A 17478-nucleotide genomic window follows, 5' to 3' on the forward strand; every position below is an offset into this window, starting at 1 on the left:
GACTCACTGAAATTCTACATGTAAGTGGTAATGAGTGATAGGGCACAGTTTTATTTTAAATATTCTAGATTTTTTTTTCAAGCATTATCATAGTTTGGATATTGTTTGTGTTCTCCAAAGGTCTATATGCTGAAAGCTAGTGTAGTGGCAGGGAGGTGGTGGAACCTTTCTGAAATGGGACATTGTGAAAAGTTTTTACATCCCATCCTCAGAAGGGATTAATGTAGTTATTTCAGAATCCTGGTTAGTTCCTGAAAGAGTGAGTTTTATTAAAAAATAAATAAAAAATAAAAATTCCTGCCCCCTAAATCCCTCTGACTTCTAATCTTACTCTGTGATCTACCCCTTTTGTATATACTGCCACCATGAGACAATTTGCTACATGATATAATACAGCCAAAAGGCACTCAACCAGAGCTGAACAGATATGGCATCATGCTCTTGAACTGAGAGCTATAAAAGCTTTTCTTTATAAAATTACCATCCTTGGGTATTTTGTTATGGCAATAGAACAATGGACTAATACAAGCATTAAAAAATTGGCATTAATTGGGAAAAATGTATAAGTAAAAATCTCTTGGAATCCCAGTGGCTTAGAAGGCTGAGGCAGGAGAATTACAAGTTCAAAGCCAGCCTTAGCAACTTGGCAAGGCCTTAAGCAAGTTAAACTCTCAGTATCTAAATAAAAAATATTAAAAAGGCTTGGGAATGTGGCTCAGTGGTTAAGGGCCCTTGGATTCAATCCCTGATACCAAAAAAAAAAAAGTCTCTTTGGAACTAAATGGATGGCATTAAGGATGTCCCTAATGCCTCTGATCAATGCAGGAAACCAAATACCTCTTTTTAAAAATTTTTTATTTATATATGACAACAGAATGCATTATAATTCTTATTACACATATAGAGCACAATTTTTCATATCTCTGGCTGTATACACAGTATATTCACACCAATTCGTGTCTTCATACCTTTACTTTGGACAATAAGGATCATCACATTCCACCATCATTAATAACCCCATGCCCCCCTACCTCTTGGTGGCCAGTTACTTCTGGAAAACATCTTAGAAGGCAGATGTGTGAAAACTAGTTATAATTTCCTAAAGAAGATAATATTCTTTAGGAATATAATATTAAATATTAGACATTTAATATTCTTGATGACCACAGCAAAAACTTAAAATAGTTACTCATTTTAAACAGACACTGCTGTATTTCTGAATTCTCTGCACTAGCTGACTCACCTAGAAGATTACCAAAATTTGCATCCTGGTCCAAAGTTACTCCTGTAAGAGGACTGATCAGATTCTGATAAAAGGATGATGAACCTTAGGCTTGGGACAGTCCCAGTAAACAACTTTGAACCACAGAAAATCATCTGTACCCTTTAATGGACAATGTATATGATAATTGCATTTCACCAGGAGTTAGAAGTCATAGCATGAGAGCAAAAAAGGAAGAGGTTGGGAATTCAAAGGCATTAATCATGGATACCTACATAGAAAGTATTTCATTTGACAGCTTGACATGCTTTGTCACGCCCATTTACATTATGCTAGAAACTCAAATACACTTTTGTATTAACAGTGCTCACCTTAAGAGTTCCATCTGTAGAACAGGCAAATTCCTCCTTTGATGTATCCTACAGGTTGCCTTTTGAGGATCAGAAGAGAATAACCAACTTCGATCATTTGAACATGGAGCATCAACCAACACCTACAACAGAGAAAGGCAAACAATGCAAATATGCTGTCAGGCAAGAAGTTTTTAGAAAAGCTACATAACAAACAGTAAGTAAAAAAAAAATTTCTTTGGAATAAAAAAATATGTGATAAGTTCTTTATAATCTTTTCTCATTAATATGTTTCAAAAATTTTTCCTATGTGGTTTCAGTATTTGGGTTTTGTTTGTTTTGTTGGGGGAAATGCAAGATGGGAGTCTTCTTAAAGTCTACTAATGTCTATTAATGACATTTAATATTCTTGATGACCACAGCAAAAACTTAAAATAGATACTCATTTTAAACAGACACTGCTGTATTTCTGAATTCTCTGCACTTATTTTTAAGAACATTTCAATTTCAGTTTACTGAAATAACCTTTTTTCTTCAATTCTCATACTCTGATATGTTACTATTATATTAAAGCTGTCCAGTAGACATGTCTATGGATTAATCCAAATAATATCTGATCTTTTCCTGCATATTCTTCAGGTACCTGGAAATATAAAACATTCTATAATCCCCAAACCCAATGTTTCTGTTTCCTGTGAACTTTGTTGACCATCAAATTAAAAGTGCACCCATGTTCACTTTATCAAAATTTCCCAGACTGCTGAGAAAATGTACTGGGCTATATCTGGGAACAGAAGGAAAATCACAATAACAAAGCAACTAAATTTTGGTATTGGGAGTCTATCAGTTTGTCATAATGTAATAAAAGTACCTTGTCAAATGTTTCAGGCTGAGCATCTCCTATTTCTCTGCCATCTGATTCAGACACTTTAATTACATTTATCAAAGGTTGTGGGATGAAAGATTCTAATGTCTGCCTCAGCCACCTCAGTCTCAGTCTATCGTATTCATTACAATGAAGATACCCTAAATATAAAAGATTAAAAAGTTTCACATGAAGACAATGTAATTGTTAAATTCTTTTCAGTAAATAAATTTCAGAACAATAACTTTATCATAATTATATAGAAACTGGGCTCAGAGGTAAAAATTATAATTATCTTATACTTTAAAAACAGAAATACATACATGTACACTATAATAGTCATACCTATATACCCTTTCAGAAGTTCTAATATTTATTCAATCAAGTCTAATTTGGGGGTAGGGTGAAAATCTAGAGAATTATGAATTCCTAAAGATGAGCTATACAACAATACCTCAGACACCGTTCTTACAGCAAAGCACTAGCTGTCAAGAATAAACAACATATTTTTATATTGGATAGATATGTATTCATCTGCTGAGAGCTACAGCTTAGTCGGAATGGCCCCTGGCATTTTGTCAACAGTATCGGTTGAGAGGCGAGCCATTACTATTCGCCTGGGCCCGCTACTTTGGAGTTTTCGTGGGGATTCCTGGAGAGTTCGCATTGGTTGGGGAAGTGCCCGAAGAGGGAGTTCCAGTTGGTGGTTCCTGGAGGAGCCGCGTGGCGTTCGGGAGAGTTCCCGGGGAGCGTGTGTGGAGTGTGCTGGTGGAGTTCAGAAATAAAGTTTGTTCCTGTTTCAGTGGCTCATGATTTGCGCCCAGCCAGACTGCGGCATTTGGCGGCCCGTGCGGGGAACGCCTGAAGCTCAAAGGTAAGTGAAATTGCTCGCCCCTGAGGGAAGGTGAGAGAATGGGTGACCATTTCAAAAAACAATATGTTCTTGTTTTGATTTGTTTCAAGCTGCCTATCCCTAGAACTTTCTCAGGCAAACTGGGAAAAATGGTTGGTTCAAGATTTGAAGTTGTTCGCCCCTGAGAAAGAGATAGAAATAGAACACAAATGCACATGTCAAGAAAATAGAAAAATTGATACAATGATTTTTTGTTCCGTTTTTGTTTCATTCTGTTTCGGTTTTGTTTTGTGTTATCTTGTTGGGTTGCGTTATCTTTATAGTAGATTAGAAATTAGTAAAAAACAAACTGAAAGAGTGTTAAGCAAATTGTTAGAGGTCCAGACTATGGTAGAAAACATGTTAGATCAAGCAAAAGAGAAGGTCTCTCGAGCTAGTCAGACAGAGGAAGAAAATTTAAAGGAAGAAAGCTTAAAGGAGAAACAGCTATCAGGGGGGAAGCTACAACAGGAGGCTGCTACTAACTCTGTTCTATCACCAGAGGGCATAATTCAACCAACAGCTCCACCTATGGAGACAGCTGAGTGGCCCTCAACCCCCGTAGTTGATAGATGGGAGCCTGAGACAGGACCTCAAAGATTAGCATGCCCTGTACTTGAGCAGACAGGAGGGCAGTGAATTCACCGTGCTTTAGATTTCAAAACAGTGAAGCAGTTAAAGGAGGCTGTAACAACCTATGGTCCTCAAGCACCCTTCACTGTAAGCATGGTTGAATCCATTACCAACTTGGACATGACGCCAGCAGACTGGGCTAGCATGTGTAAAGCTGTGCTAAAAGGAGGGCAATATTTGTTATGGAAGGTTACCAATGAGAAATTTTGCATGGAGACAGCTAGGCGAAATGCAACAGCCGGTTACCCTCAAAGAAATCTAGATATGTTGTTAGGAAAAGGACCATATGTAGTATTGGACAACCTAACAGACACGGTTCCTAAGCCACATTGCTTGTTGTTTAATTAAACAGAAAGGGGGAGATGCTGAGAGCCACAGCTGAGTCGTAATGGCCCCTGGCATTCTGCCAACAGTATTGGTTGAGAGGCGAGCCATTACTATCCGCCTGAGCCCGCTACTTCGGAGTTCTCGTGCTACTTTGGAGTTCTCGCGCTACTTTAGAGTTCTCGTGCTACTTTAGAGTTCTCGTGGGGATTCCTGGAGAGTTTGCATTGGTTGGGGAAGTACCGGAAGAGGGAGTTCCGGTTGGTGGTTCCTGGAGGAGCCGCATGGCGTTCGGGAGAGTTCCCGGGGAGCGTGTGTGGAGTGTGCTGGTGGAGTTCAGAAATAAAGTTTGTTCCTGCTTTAGTGGCTCGTGATTTGTGCCCAGCCAGACTGCGGCATTCATCCATGGTACAAGCTATTAATTTTAAATGCAGGAAAATAATATAGTATGTGGGAAAAATGTTATAGACTCTATAACGAGGAAGACAAATTATTTTGAGTTGGGAAATTTTAGGGAAGTTACTTAGCTCTTTAAGAGTTTCGGTTTCTTTGTCTGAGAATGGGGATTATCTAGGTATCTTATAGAGTGGCTGTTATGATTAAGTACAATAGACATTGAAAACAAGATGGTGGCTAAGATGCTCATTGATCCTCTCCTCTCTGAGACACTACAGCTATCCACAGATCAAACTACCTCACAAGAACTAAGGAAGGCAGGTGAGAGAATACAATGTCTGGTTTTAGTATAAAAATAAGAATAAAAATTGCAAATAAGAAGTCAGGAAAGAATAACTCATGTCACCACTCCCACAACACCAAGCAGTATGGCATAGAAAGAGACACTGCCCACTTGGGGGAGTGAGAAGGAATTAAGCAAGACCTTAGACTTGAAACCAGGACCACTATACTGAAATCCAGTGCCTCATAGAGTCCCATAGTTCCTGTCCACAGGCAGTACTTACAGACTAAGCCTCTAGATATTCCTTAGCAAGGTAGCTGATTGCCTCCACTATTTTTCTGCCAACATGAGGCAGCAGAGTGAGAAGCAATACTCTGCCAACTAGGGAACTGGGCAGGAAACTGAGCTTAGACTTGCACTGGAGCCCAGAGCCAAGACTGCCACGATGGAGCCCGAAGTCCATGTTCTCAGTCTACAACTTGTAGATGAAGCTTCTATACCTGCCTGACATCAAGTAAAGACCTATACTCTGGTAGGACAGACTTGTATTTCAGCATGCATCACTGCCAAATTCTGTATAGGTCTGGTGTACATCCTTGAGTCAGTACTGGTCTTTACAGCTGCGAGACTTAGGTGTGAACAGCTTAGCACAGCCTGGGCAAGTAAGGAAATTATCTTTACCACCCTTCCCCCAAACTTGGGCAGCACACCAAGGAGCAACACTCATTCCACTGGTGAGTAAAACAGGAAAGTGAGCACAGGACTGCCTTGGAATTCAGTGCCAGGTCGATGATGCCTAACACTGGGTAGATTCTAATGGTCCCTGTTCTCAAGCAGTGCCTTAGAATGGAGTATCTGTACCTGTCCTGGTACCATAATGAAAAACCAGCCACTACCTCAGAGCAAAGCCTCTCCAAGGAAGGGACATGACCTTTGTCCTTGAAAAGACCCACAGAGCACTCCTAGGCACATTCCCACCCTGCTAAGTTGTTTATCTACAAATACAGGAGAGATCTCCTGCGCCAGGTGTCCCTGACTCAGTCAGGCTAGGTGGGGACCCATAGCAACCCCCTAGCAGCCACCAATCAGCATGAGACAGGGAAATACCTGGGATGCCAGATGACCCTCCCAGTAGTTTATGGTGTTGGGAAACCATGTAGCTCAGCACGAACACCCCTTTTGGCTTAAACTAATCAGTTCAAATGAATCCCCCTCTTGTATTAACCAATCACCCCTACCCAACATGTTGCTGCCAGTAAATGTGCTAATCATGTTTTAGAGTTGTTATTTGATTTTCCCGCGGTGTGTGATGATTTGCTAAGAGATGCTATGATGTATGTGGGGGTCCCTGCCTTCTCCAAAGAGCATATAAAACTGCTGCAAACCTTGGGCTCGGGGTCTCTCAGCATCACCAGTTGCTGTGTGCGCGAAGAGGACCGAGCTAGCTAGCAATAAACACCTCTTTGCTGCTTACATCAATCTTGGTCTCTGGTGCTCTTTTGGGGGTCCCGAATTTGAGCATAACAATAGTTTATGATACTTCTATTTCAGTCAGCATTATCCATGGCTGGGGGTAAAGTCTTGGCAGACAGACTATACTAGTGTAGGTACCTGTGCTGTACTGGTCTTGGTGGGCTCAGAGTATGACTCAGTGTTTCAGTGTTGATGCCATGGGACTTCCCACTCCATTCCTCCCTGACAGTATAACACAAAGAGCAACTGTCCACTTTGGGCAAGAAGAGAGAGGCAGGCATTCAAGTTGTTGCATAAGATCCTAGAGCCAGTCCTTCTGTGATGATGCCAGAACCCAGAAGAATCCTGCAGTATCTGATCTCAGGCTTGTGACTAGATGAAGCATCTGGGTCTACTCCAGTCCCAGATGGAGGCTTGCAGACTTTCCTATTTAGTCACTCTTCCAGTTCATTTAGCCAAATACCTACTGTAGATGTGGGGCAAAAGTAGGCTTGGGGACCCCTCTAGCCTTGAAATAACAACAGTATATTTGTAGCAAACCTGGACTTAGAATGCCATCTAGTGATGAAACTGCAGAAAGGTCCACAGGCTTAGAGAAAATAAGCAGACTGCTTTTAATTTTTAGGGGGGCAGGCCCAAAGAAAGCCAGATTATGAAAACTAGAATAAACACCTAATCCTCTAACACAGAGACTTCATTATATGCTAACAAATGTCAAGAACTTTCAGAGAATCATGATCTCATTTTCTGATAAAATAAGGCACCAGAGACTGACCATATATTAATCAGTATCTGTGAACTCTTAGAATTCAATGAACTTCAATAAAACAATAAAATCATTCAGTGCTGTAATAAAGAATCTTAACAAATTGAATTTTAAAGAAATTAAACAGAAATCCTGTGATGGAAGGTATCACTAGCAGAATAGAAGAAAAATAATCAGTAGGCTAGGAGACAGGTTATTTCAAAATACATAGTTGATGTATTCTATACTTATAAAGTTGCTTTCTGAGGGAGGGCTGATTAGGGTTGCTAGTCTGTCATACCAAGGGAAACAGAAGCCCTAATCATTGCTACATCCCTTACCTTTCCATCTACCATCCAATGCTTTACACATAGTACATGCACACGATATATAACTGACCTAATTTTTGAAACCTGGAATTATAGTAAAAAATATTTTAATCACAAGTAAAAAACCAGAACATAAGTAATAACTTTAGCTTTAGTTAAGATTCTCAATTCAGCATTTTAAAATAGTTCCCAGCTGAAATATAGCTTAATGCTACATTATTATTTTGCTTAAATGTATATTTTATTTTAAATGGTCTTAGGTTGGTTGAATTTCTAAAAACATAAAGTGTCAAGTGGCATGTTTCCACATGTATATATATTAATACATATTAATTACATTGAGACAATTTCAATTTATGTCAAAATTTCATTTAACCAGGAAGGAAAGTAAAAAATTCCTGAAAACACTACTGAGGCTTTAGTTTCTGTACATGGCAGCCTTTGGATCACACAAAGGAAGTGAAATGGGTAGCTTCATTCATTTATTTTTGTATATCTAACTTAAGAGAAAAAAAAAAATCCTGCCTTATTTCTAGTTCTGTCAATTATGCTCTAGTAATTATGACTGATTCCCATTTTCCTCTCAGTGTAAAAACTGGAATATTAAAAGTGCTAAAAAGGCTAGTGATGTTTCTCTGTACATGGAAACAATAGTATAAATTCATAAAAGAACAAATGGCAACATTACATTTATTAACTTCTTGATATTAGATTAGAATACTTTTGAGAGTACAACCACTTTAAGGTTCTGATTTACCAAGTACTTATTATGAACTAGGTACAGAGTTAGTTGCTGCAGACATAAAGATAAATAAGAACCCCTTCCTACACTTAATTACAGTCAGCAGTGGAATGTCACTGGGAAACCCTGAAATAGTCAATACCACAATGGTGAAACCTTGGATTCAGACCTGGGCTTTGCCAATTACCTTAGACAATTAACAGTTAACTTTTGTCTCTGTTTCATCTATAAAACAGGGCTCATAATCACCAACTCACAGCATTGTAGAATTGTGAGATAGTATATCGGACACAGTCACATTGTTGTTCTAAGCCCTAAGACTTTAGAAGATGTTTATACAGAGATATAAGTTGTTTGCTTATCAAAGCATATTTGAAAAGCATAGATTTATGAAATGTGAATAACATAGTTCATGGCACAATGACTAAAATGGTCATTCTTTTTATTACTACTCCAAAGAGGATACACCTAATGCAGGGAACACAAAGAAGGCTTTTTGGGGAAGTTGATTCCTGAGGTAAAACTTGAAGAAAAGGAGTTAGCAGAGGAAGAAGTGCAAAGTGGTACCAGTAGAATGTGCAAAAAAAAAAAACTAGAGATATGAAGGAGCAGGAAGGACAGCAAAAGAAATTCAACAAAGAAAGGAGTCCTTCTGATTTTTTCTACTAGGAAAGGCTAACCAGAGGTCAGATATCACTGACAGTGAGGAGAATTTCACTCCAGGAAGGACACAGCCCTCAGCAAGAAAGCTGACCATCCTATTCCACCAAAGATAGTTCATATGTTAATGCTTTCCTGTTTAGAATCATAGCTGGTTACCTCTTTTCTATTAAAAAAGCAAGGCACTACAGAGGCTGGGATCACAAAACAAAACAATGGTCAGTTCATCACTGTACTAACAGGTTGGAGCAGCTGACCCAACAGAAAAGTGGACTCTTTTTTTCAACTGGCGTAAAATATGAGCTTTTTAATTGTTCAAAGTTGTAAGCCTCTTTTTCAAGAATAATGATCAGTACTAATCTAAAAAACTTTGGTGTATAAACTGCACACCTAGTACAGCCAACATTTAAAGTTTTGCATATGAAAGCTTTGATTAGCATTGCTTCTGCATTCCAAATTCCAGCACTGTGGTTAACCTAATTTGGGCTTTAAGCATCAGCATGAAGACATCTGTACTTTTTAGTGAACCACTATCATTAGTGAACTTACATGAAAAGCTTCTTTACTTGGAACACTGCCTACAGTTCACTTGGTATAAAAACAGGAAGATTCTTCCCCACTTCAAACTCCTAGAATATACCAGTTTGCCTTTGGGTTCCTAATCAAATCAACTTCACTACCACAAATATGTAAAATATTTATATCCTACTAATGAGGAAAATTCAAAATTAAAATACTCTCTCTTCAAAATGGTTCCCAAATTTCAAGTTTCTCTTCCCTCTTTTATAATATTAAAAATTCTGTATTCAGAATTCATAAGGATAACCTTATAACAGTCAATATAAAAATATTGCCAAAGAACATAGAATGGAAGTAAAAACAAATACTCCATATAATATGTGATTCTTATAGGTAGCAGAAGGACATGAGTAGTAGAAACTTGAAGTTAAGGGGACAATTCCATAGACTAAGCCTATGCTTTCTTTTATAAAGCAATTCACTCAAGGTCATTCTGGCCCTGCTCTGGATTAAGTCAGTAGGATATGTTACCTTACTTGCAAACAACCCTTATCCTCATTGCTTTTCTCTCTGGGTAGAGGAATGATCATCCAAAGATTCTTTCCATAAGAAAAACACAATTTACCTTGAAAGTGAACTATTGTGATCTTTACATAGAACAAAGATTCCAAGACTTAGGAAGATAAGATACTTAAAAACAAAGCCCAACAACCATAAAATCTGTACAAACAAGTTCCAATAACACTTGGTCAAAGTGATTAAGAGCTGCCTTTAGATCTTTAACATGCTATTTTAATTTCATTATAACAGTAAAATTACCCATCCCCCTGGGTTTCTCTTGGGGACCTGTGGGTAAAATCATGTGCAGTAAGGACTGTGGGAAGCCAACATTACACATGACTGAGTTACACTCCCTGGCTGGGTGCTGAGGCGCTCAGTTGCAGAAATGTGGCAGAACTTTTCTCACCCTTCTTGGGTGCGAGGGTCCGTGTCTCGTGCATGGGTGTCTTGCTACAGCCCCATGGATGAAGCTACGCTCACCTGTTCCTTTGTAATATAACCCTTTGCCCTGTTTAGGATAGAATCTTCCATGGAAGTGCCTTGTGTGTGTCCCATTCTCTTACTGTGCCCTTGGGTGTGGCCTACTCAGATGTCAGTCAACGTGCTGACAGTGAACATCATGAAGATACTCAGCCCCCTGAAACCTGACCACTTGCCTCATTTAAATAACTTCTCCTAGATAAAAGGGGTCAGCATGTGCTCTCGCTCTCTCTCTTTCTGTAGACCCTTAAGGTCAGAGGAGCCGTCACAGCGACCCCAAAGAAAAAGATATTTGTGTCTCTTGTGTGGTTATTTCATGCAGCCCAGTTAGCCCAGTTTATCTGGAGTGACCCCTGAGCCTTTTAGTTGCGAGAACTGAAACCCGGCAAAGGACTCAATAATCTGATGCAATCTGTCAATCAAAAGTTAAGAGGTGGCACCTGGGTGGAACTCTCTAGAAATTTCCCTAAGACCCCAAGTAGACTAGGGAATAAAGGGAGAGCAATCTTGCTCTCCTCTTTGAGATGACTCACCCTTTCCCTTGAGGGTTTTTTCCTTTCTTTCCTAATAAAATTTGCTGTTGTAATACATTTCATGTCTTGCTTAAAATCTTCTCATAAGAACATAGTAGTCTAAAATCAAAATGTAATCTCCTGGATTCCCCAGAATACCACCAGTAACAATTCCATAAAATTTTGTTCCAAATCATAAAAATAAGGTAATGTATAAAACAATCTTGTCTATTGTGATTTCTTACACTAAAATATAGCAAGTTTCAGTAACAGAACTTTAACCAGAACTCTAAAACACACAGTATTTTCTGTTAAATATACAGCTAATATGAGATAAAAGAATTTAAAAAAAAGGTAGAAAGCAAACATAAAGAAAGTATAAGTAAATATAATCTTAAATTTTCATATGCTTTTCCAGGTCTGTCACCGCCACATTTCTGGGAAGTCTTAAATCTACCTTGTGCGTTGTTAACTAATGACCAATAAATAGTTAAGGCAGAGAAAGAGAGAGAGAGAGAGAGAGAGAGAGAGAGATGCATTTTGAGGAACCTGAAATTTAGGAGGCTTTACAGTGTTATCCATTGATCAGATAATGAAGGTCATGTCAGTCTAACAATTCTGAGAATGACCAAATTACTACAAACCACCTTAAGATAACTAAAAAGATACTATCCTTACAGACTTCCCCATAACCACACCTCACCAATTTTCTTTTAAGTGGAGAGTTGGGAACCCGAAAGTATACTTCTCACTTTCAAAGATGGCCTGACTTCTCTCTTAAATGTGTATTCTTTGCTTTCCTAAATAAATATCTGTCTATATTGACTGGCATGTGCTGCAGTTCTTCTCCAACACATAAGACAAGGATCCTTCTGGCCCTGAGTCAAGTTCCTCCATATCTCTGAGAAACCCTTGGACCCACTTCCAGAGATATCACTTCTGCTGTGACAAGATAGATTTGAACCAATGCCAAGTACAGCTGGATCCTTATTTCTCACAAAATTTTTTAAAATATATTTTAACAGGGAGTGATCTCAAAGGAAGAAATACACTGCAGTCTTCAAATTGGAATATGCATGCCCTGGGGTATACATGCCAGTTTTCTAAGGGATAAGGAGACTAGAATAATTTCAAAAGAATCAGTTTTCAGATCAACTTCCTAAAGGAGAAAAAAAATCCTCCAGTGGGGACTCTCCTTTCACATGGCAATTCACCAATTTTACAAATGAAAAAGTAAGGTTCCCAATCATCCAGAATCATAAAGCAAATTGCACTAGGGTTTAGATACCTCCAGAAAATATGAATGAAATATATATATATAAAATATACTTATATATAATATACATATATATTATATATATGTATGTGTGTGTGTATATACAATCAAACTGGCTTCAATACGTCACCTTTTACAAAATGAAAAATGGATTTAAACAGTGCTCATTCAATATATCATCAAAATAATGCTTAATGAGAGACCTGTATGTGATTTGGGACCATAATTCAGGAATTTAAAGTACCAATGAAAACACTATAATACATTCCCACCATTTCTGTGTGAACTACAATATTTACATGTATAAAAATAAAATCTTCAAATAAAACTCAAACAGAACTGATGCTGAACTCTATCTTATCCAGCAATACGTAATATTTATCCAGGGAATCTGAATTCATTTTTTTTAAAGTATCATCTATTTCATTAAGAAAATATTAACTGATGGAGATCTGGCTCAGTGGTAGAGAGTTTGCCTAGCATGTGTGAGGCTCTGGGTTCAATCCCTAGCATCACAAAAGGAAAAAAAAGAAAAAAAAAAAAGGAAGAAGAAGATAATAAATGTGGACTTGCTGATCAGTATTTATAAACTGTGTATCACTTTTGCACTAGTAATAATATAGTAATGATGAAGTCATTTCAAAAGAACTTATTGATTTGGCCCATACTTGCCACATGTGGCTATGAGCACTTGAAATGTAGTTAGTTCAAACAGAAATGTGCTCTCTATAAAATAACTAATTTCAAAGACTTGCAAAAAATAAGAATGCAAAATGCCTCTCACTTTCAAAGATGGCCTGACTTCTCTCTTAAATGTGTATTCTTTGCTTTCCTAAATAAATATCTGTCTATATTGACTGGCATGTGCTGCAGTTCTTCTCCAACACATAAGACAAGGATCCTTCTGGCCCCGAGTCAAGTTCCTCCATATCTCTGAGAAACCCTTGTAAACATTTTTATTTTGATCATATGTTGATATACAACTTTGAATAACATTCAATTAATTTCACCTGTTTCTATATTTTCCTGATGACTATTCAAATATTTTAATATGTATTCCATAATTGTTATGGTTTGGATATGTGGTATTCCCCCTAAACTCTTGTATAAATAGAAGAAAATTCAGATGTGAAATGAGTAGTTATGAGAACCTTTAATCAGTGCATTAATCCACTTGGGAGGATTTAACTGGGTGGTGACTATATACATGTAGGGTATGGCTACAGGATGTAGACCACTGGGGGTATGCCTTCAGGGTATACATTTGGTTCCTGGTGAGTGGAGCTCTCTCTGCTTCTGGATTATTATGCCCTAAACTGTTTTTCTCCTTTATATCCTTTTACCTTGATATTCTGCCTCATCTTGGTCACAGAGCAATAAAATTGGAAGTCCATGAACTGAGACCTCTGAAACTGTGTGCACCAAATAAACTTTTCCCTCTCTAAAAGTGTTCTTGTCAGATCTTTTGGTCATAGCAGTAAAAAAGCTGACTAAAAAAAAATATTATATTTCTGTTGGACAGGTACAGTAAAATAATTTTAAATGTACATGTTTTGTTGCAGAAATGTATGAAGTGATTTTAATACAAGATTTTCAAGTACAGTAGTAGAGCACCTACTTAGCACACACAAAAAAAAGAAAAAGTAAACAACAAAATTTTAAAAAGCCTGTGTCACTGGCTAATAGCACTCATATTCATATCTGGTAGATTTGTGTTCAAAAAATGTTAAAATTTTGTTTCCAATTATCTGTTAGGGTTAGGAAGCTGGAAAAAGTGTTATTTACACTGCATCATTCAGCTAATGTTTCCAGTCTTGTCCACAGTGCTTTTCAAGTTTCTTAAGTTTGCAAACTCAATCTTACATTTCTTCCCATATACTTTCAAAGAATTTTTAACATACAGATATGAAACAATTGTTAATCGAGGAAATAAAAGCACACTACCTGGCCAAGCACATTGTAGCAGTGCTAATGATTTTCCTCCAGGAGCAGCACATAGATCTAGAGCCTTCTCCCCATCCCGTAATTCCAGAGCTAGTACTGGGAGAAGAGAAGCAGCATTCAGGAGATAGTATTTTTTCAGGTTACCAAACTGGTGTCTTTCTGAAGGCAAACGGTCTGTAGTTCTGCTGAGGTAACACTTTAGTGATTTAGGACAGTAGGGTAAAGATCCTTGAAAGAGTTGGTGATAGCCCTTCAAATATAAATCCATTTCCAGTTCAAAAGGATAATTGAATCGGTTGAGGAGGACAGCATATTGCCACAATGATGGAGATATCAATACATCCCTAGAAACAGAAAACAAAAGAAACACATTAATACCATTTTATATTATCAATGGGGTGACCATTGTTCTAAGTTTATACTTATCTCTGATTTTCAGAGACAGGATCAGTCTGACTTTTCCTTTTGCCTCATAAAGACCTGATATGATTCCATCAGCTCATGTTATGAACCTATCTTTATTTAAAGTTTTTATTTTTACTGTAGCTTTTTTTTTAAATTAATTTTGACCATTAAAATACAATACTGAGTTTTCTGTGCCCCCCCCTTAAGTTCTACACAAGGGAAGTATAGTTTTAACTTTCCCTACAGAATAACTTGCCAAAAAATATGGCCTGCCTTTACAGGCAATGATAGTCAAAATTCTATTTTGCCTTTAGTCAAAATAGATTTTTGACTATCACTACGTGCACAAGAAAGTGTTTCACTTAGAGACAAAATTTAAAACAAGACTGTTAATATTGAAGGGAAAGGTACCATCATAAAAATGTTTGAAGAAATTAGTATTAAAGTTTTATATGATTAGGATAAAAGATGTGAAAAGCTAATTACAGTGAACTCTACAGGAATGGAGTTAATGAGGTGATGAGTGGCTCAGAAGATTCAGATCCAAAGATGATTTAAAATTCACTCACAGACTGATAGCTCAGTAACCTGCTGACACCCTGCTCAAAGAGGAGTCTATGTTCCATGGAATTAATTTATTGGTTCAAACAGCCCCAGGTTCAAATGCAGCTGTTTGGAGGTGGAAAAGATATCAGTGTGACTAAATAGCCTTGAAGCACTAAATGCGGGGAGGAGGAAGAAATACTGAGCAAGTTGATAAGCCTCCAATTAGGCTATTTTCCCCACAGCTTCACTTGTTTACCTTGAAGTTTTTTCTCACAATAAATCCCTTTGATGTTCTTGCCTATAAAATAAAGCACAGAGGCTCTCAATCATTGTTAGAGGTCAAAACCTACCATGACTGACTTGCCCACTGAGTCCCGCTATCTACTTATAATTGAGTCTTTTCTTTATTTCTTGTATTTCTTATTTTTAATCCCTTCATAGCCCACATTTGGGAAAACTGAGTAAGTTATACAGGTTGTGTTCATTTAAAATTCATACACTAACTCTTCTTTAACAGGCACAAGTTTTATATTCTTATTTTTCCTTTTATTTACATTCCACTTCTCCATGTAACTTTATCCTAATATATTTTTATGCATGAAAACATTTTTTTTGTCTTAAATCATCTTATCATACTTTTTTGGAACACACAGACACATATATATTAAATTTCTCTGTGGTATTCAAATAACTTTGGGATTCGGCTGTCAAAAATATTATTAGTATAAAATCGGCCAAAAATAACTTATAATTTTGATACTTATTAAACATAAGAAGTAAAAATTAATAGGAACTATAATGAAATGAGCTTTTGTTTTCATATACCTAAAGACGAATATTACTTCTTGCTAGGATAAGTCAGAGTTCAATATCAATTTTATTCTTATTTTGTATTCTTATAAGAGTTGAGAAAAACCTTCACTTATAGAAGTACATGAGAATTAAATATTTTGCTATAGCAATGTCTCCCACTTTGAATTCTTCCTGAGTTATATCCCCAAATCACTTAGTGATCCATCATCAAAAATATTTTATATGAATCATTAGCTGACAACTGAACTGGGACTCCTTTACTTTTGTTGAAAGCAAAACTTTGAAACTACCTGATTTGTCGAAAAATTTGCCACTAACTTTCTAAAAACATGACATGGAGGTGTCTTTTGTTATTTATTTTTTGTGATGCTGGAGATGGAACCCAAGGTCTTGCACATGGTAGGCAAACATACTACCATTGAGCAACATCCCCAGTCCCATCATGGAGGTTTGGTGTCCTGGAGAAACGCAATATAAAAGTCAGAATGGTGAAAGTGTGTTTTTCTTTGTGAAAATGAGGAAAGGAGAATTGTAGAAAGGCAAGCTGACAAAGGAGAATACCTGCTTAAGTACAGAGGGGAGGTGAGCAATTTTCTGAAAGGATACACATGGAAACTGGCAATTTGGAAGCTGTCTGCTACAACTTGCTCATTCCTGCAGACCCTTGCAAAAGTCTGGATCAGGCTTCACTGCTAGTTTTACCTCCAATGTGGTAAGTCAGCATTTTCTTCTTGCTAACAAACATTAATTTTCTAAATACACAGTGTGCATCAATGATATGCTAGGCACATCTGTTTACTGATGATGATATAAAATTAGCTTATGTTTGAATTTCTAAGGAACAAAAGAAAATGTTAAGTAAAGATAACTAAAAGACAAATATTATAAGTAAAACTATGGCACAAGAGTTACTGATCTTTGAGAAAGACAATGAAATTATACTAAGGCCTTTGAGCCCAAGTCACACTGCCTGATTAACTACTTCCCCAGCTGGTTTATATGGGGACCACAACATTATTTTCTCTGTCTCCCTGACTAAATGTCCAGTGCCTAACCCCTGAGTCAATTTACAGAATTAGAATTTTATACATGGACCACTCAACTAATTGCTTTTGTTATTACTGGTGTTGGGAATTTTACATAGGGCCTCATGGATGTGAAGTATGTGCTCTATCTACACATGAAGCATAATTTTTATTTTAACAAAAGTCAAATATTTAAAAAATTAAATCTGTTAGGTTAAAATCTTGAAAATTGTATATTTGGACAATGCTTAGTATTTGATAGTATGATTTTTCATTTAACTTTTCTGTGACATTATACTTTTCTTTTATTCTCCACTCAAACTTTCTAATTTAAAATGAGAACAAGAATTTTATCTAGAAATGGCTAAGAACAATTGGCATAACCCTATAGATTTCAGAAAAAAATTTAAATTTCCATTGTTAAAAAATAGAAATTCCTCATTTCAGTGCTATTATTATCCACCAGAGGGTGCTCCAGATCAT

General features: G+C 37.1%; 1 protein-coding gene across 2 annotated transcripts in view; it reads right to left on the bottom strand.

Moving 5' to 3' along the window:
• Positions 1–17478, bottom strand: part of Nsun3 (NOP2/Sun RNA methyltransferase 3) — a 59944-nt gene that overhangs the window by 36461 nt on the left and 6005 nt on the right. For both annotated transcript variants that reach the window (XM_071615431.1, XM_027943165.2), the window contains 3 exons: positions 14207–14550; positions 2444–2598; positions 1594–1715 (listed from right to left, as the gene is read on the bottom strand). In XM_071615431.1, the coding sequence (XP_071471532.1) occupies positions 1594–1715; positions 2444–2598; positions 14207–14474 (545 nt within the window). In that variant the 5' untranslated portion in view covers positions 14475–14550. The remainder of the gene's footprint in view (positions 1–1593; positions 1716–2443; positions 2599–14206; positions 14551–17478) is intronic.

This window comes from Marmota flaviventris, chromosome 8 (genome assembly GCF_047511675.1).
Source record: "Marmota flaviventris isolate mMarFla1 chromosome 8, mMarFla1.hap1, whole genome shotgun sequence".
NCBI lineage: Eukaryota > Metazoa > Chordata > Mammalia > Rodentia > Sciuridae > Marmota > Marmota flaviventris.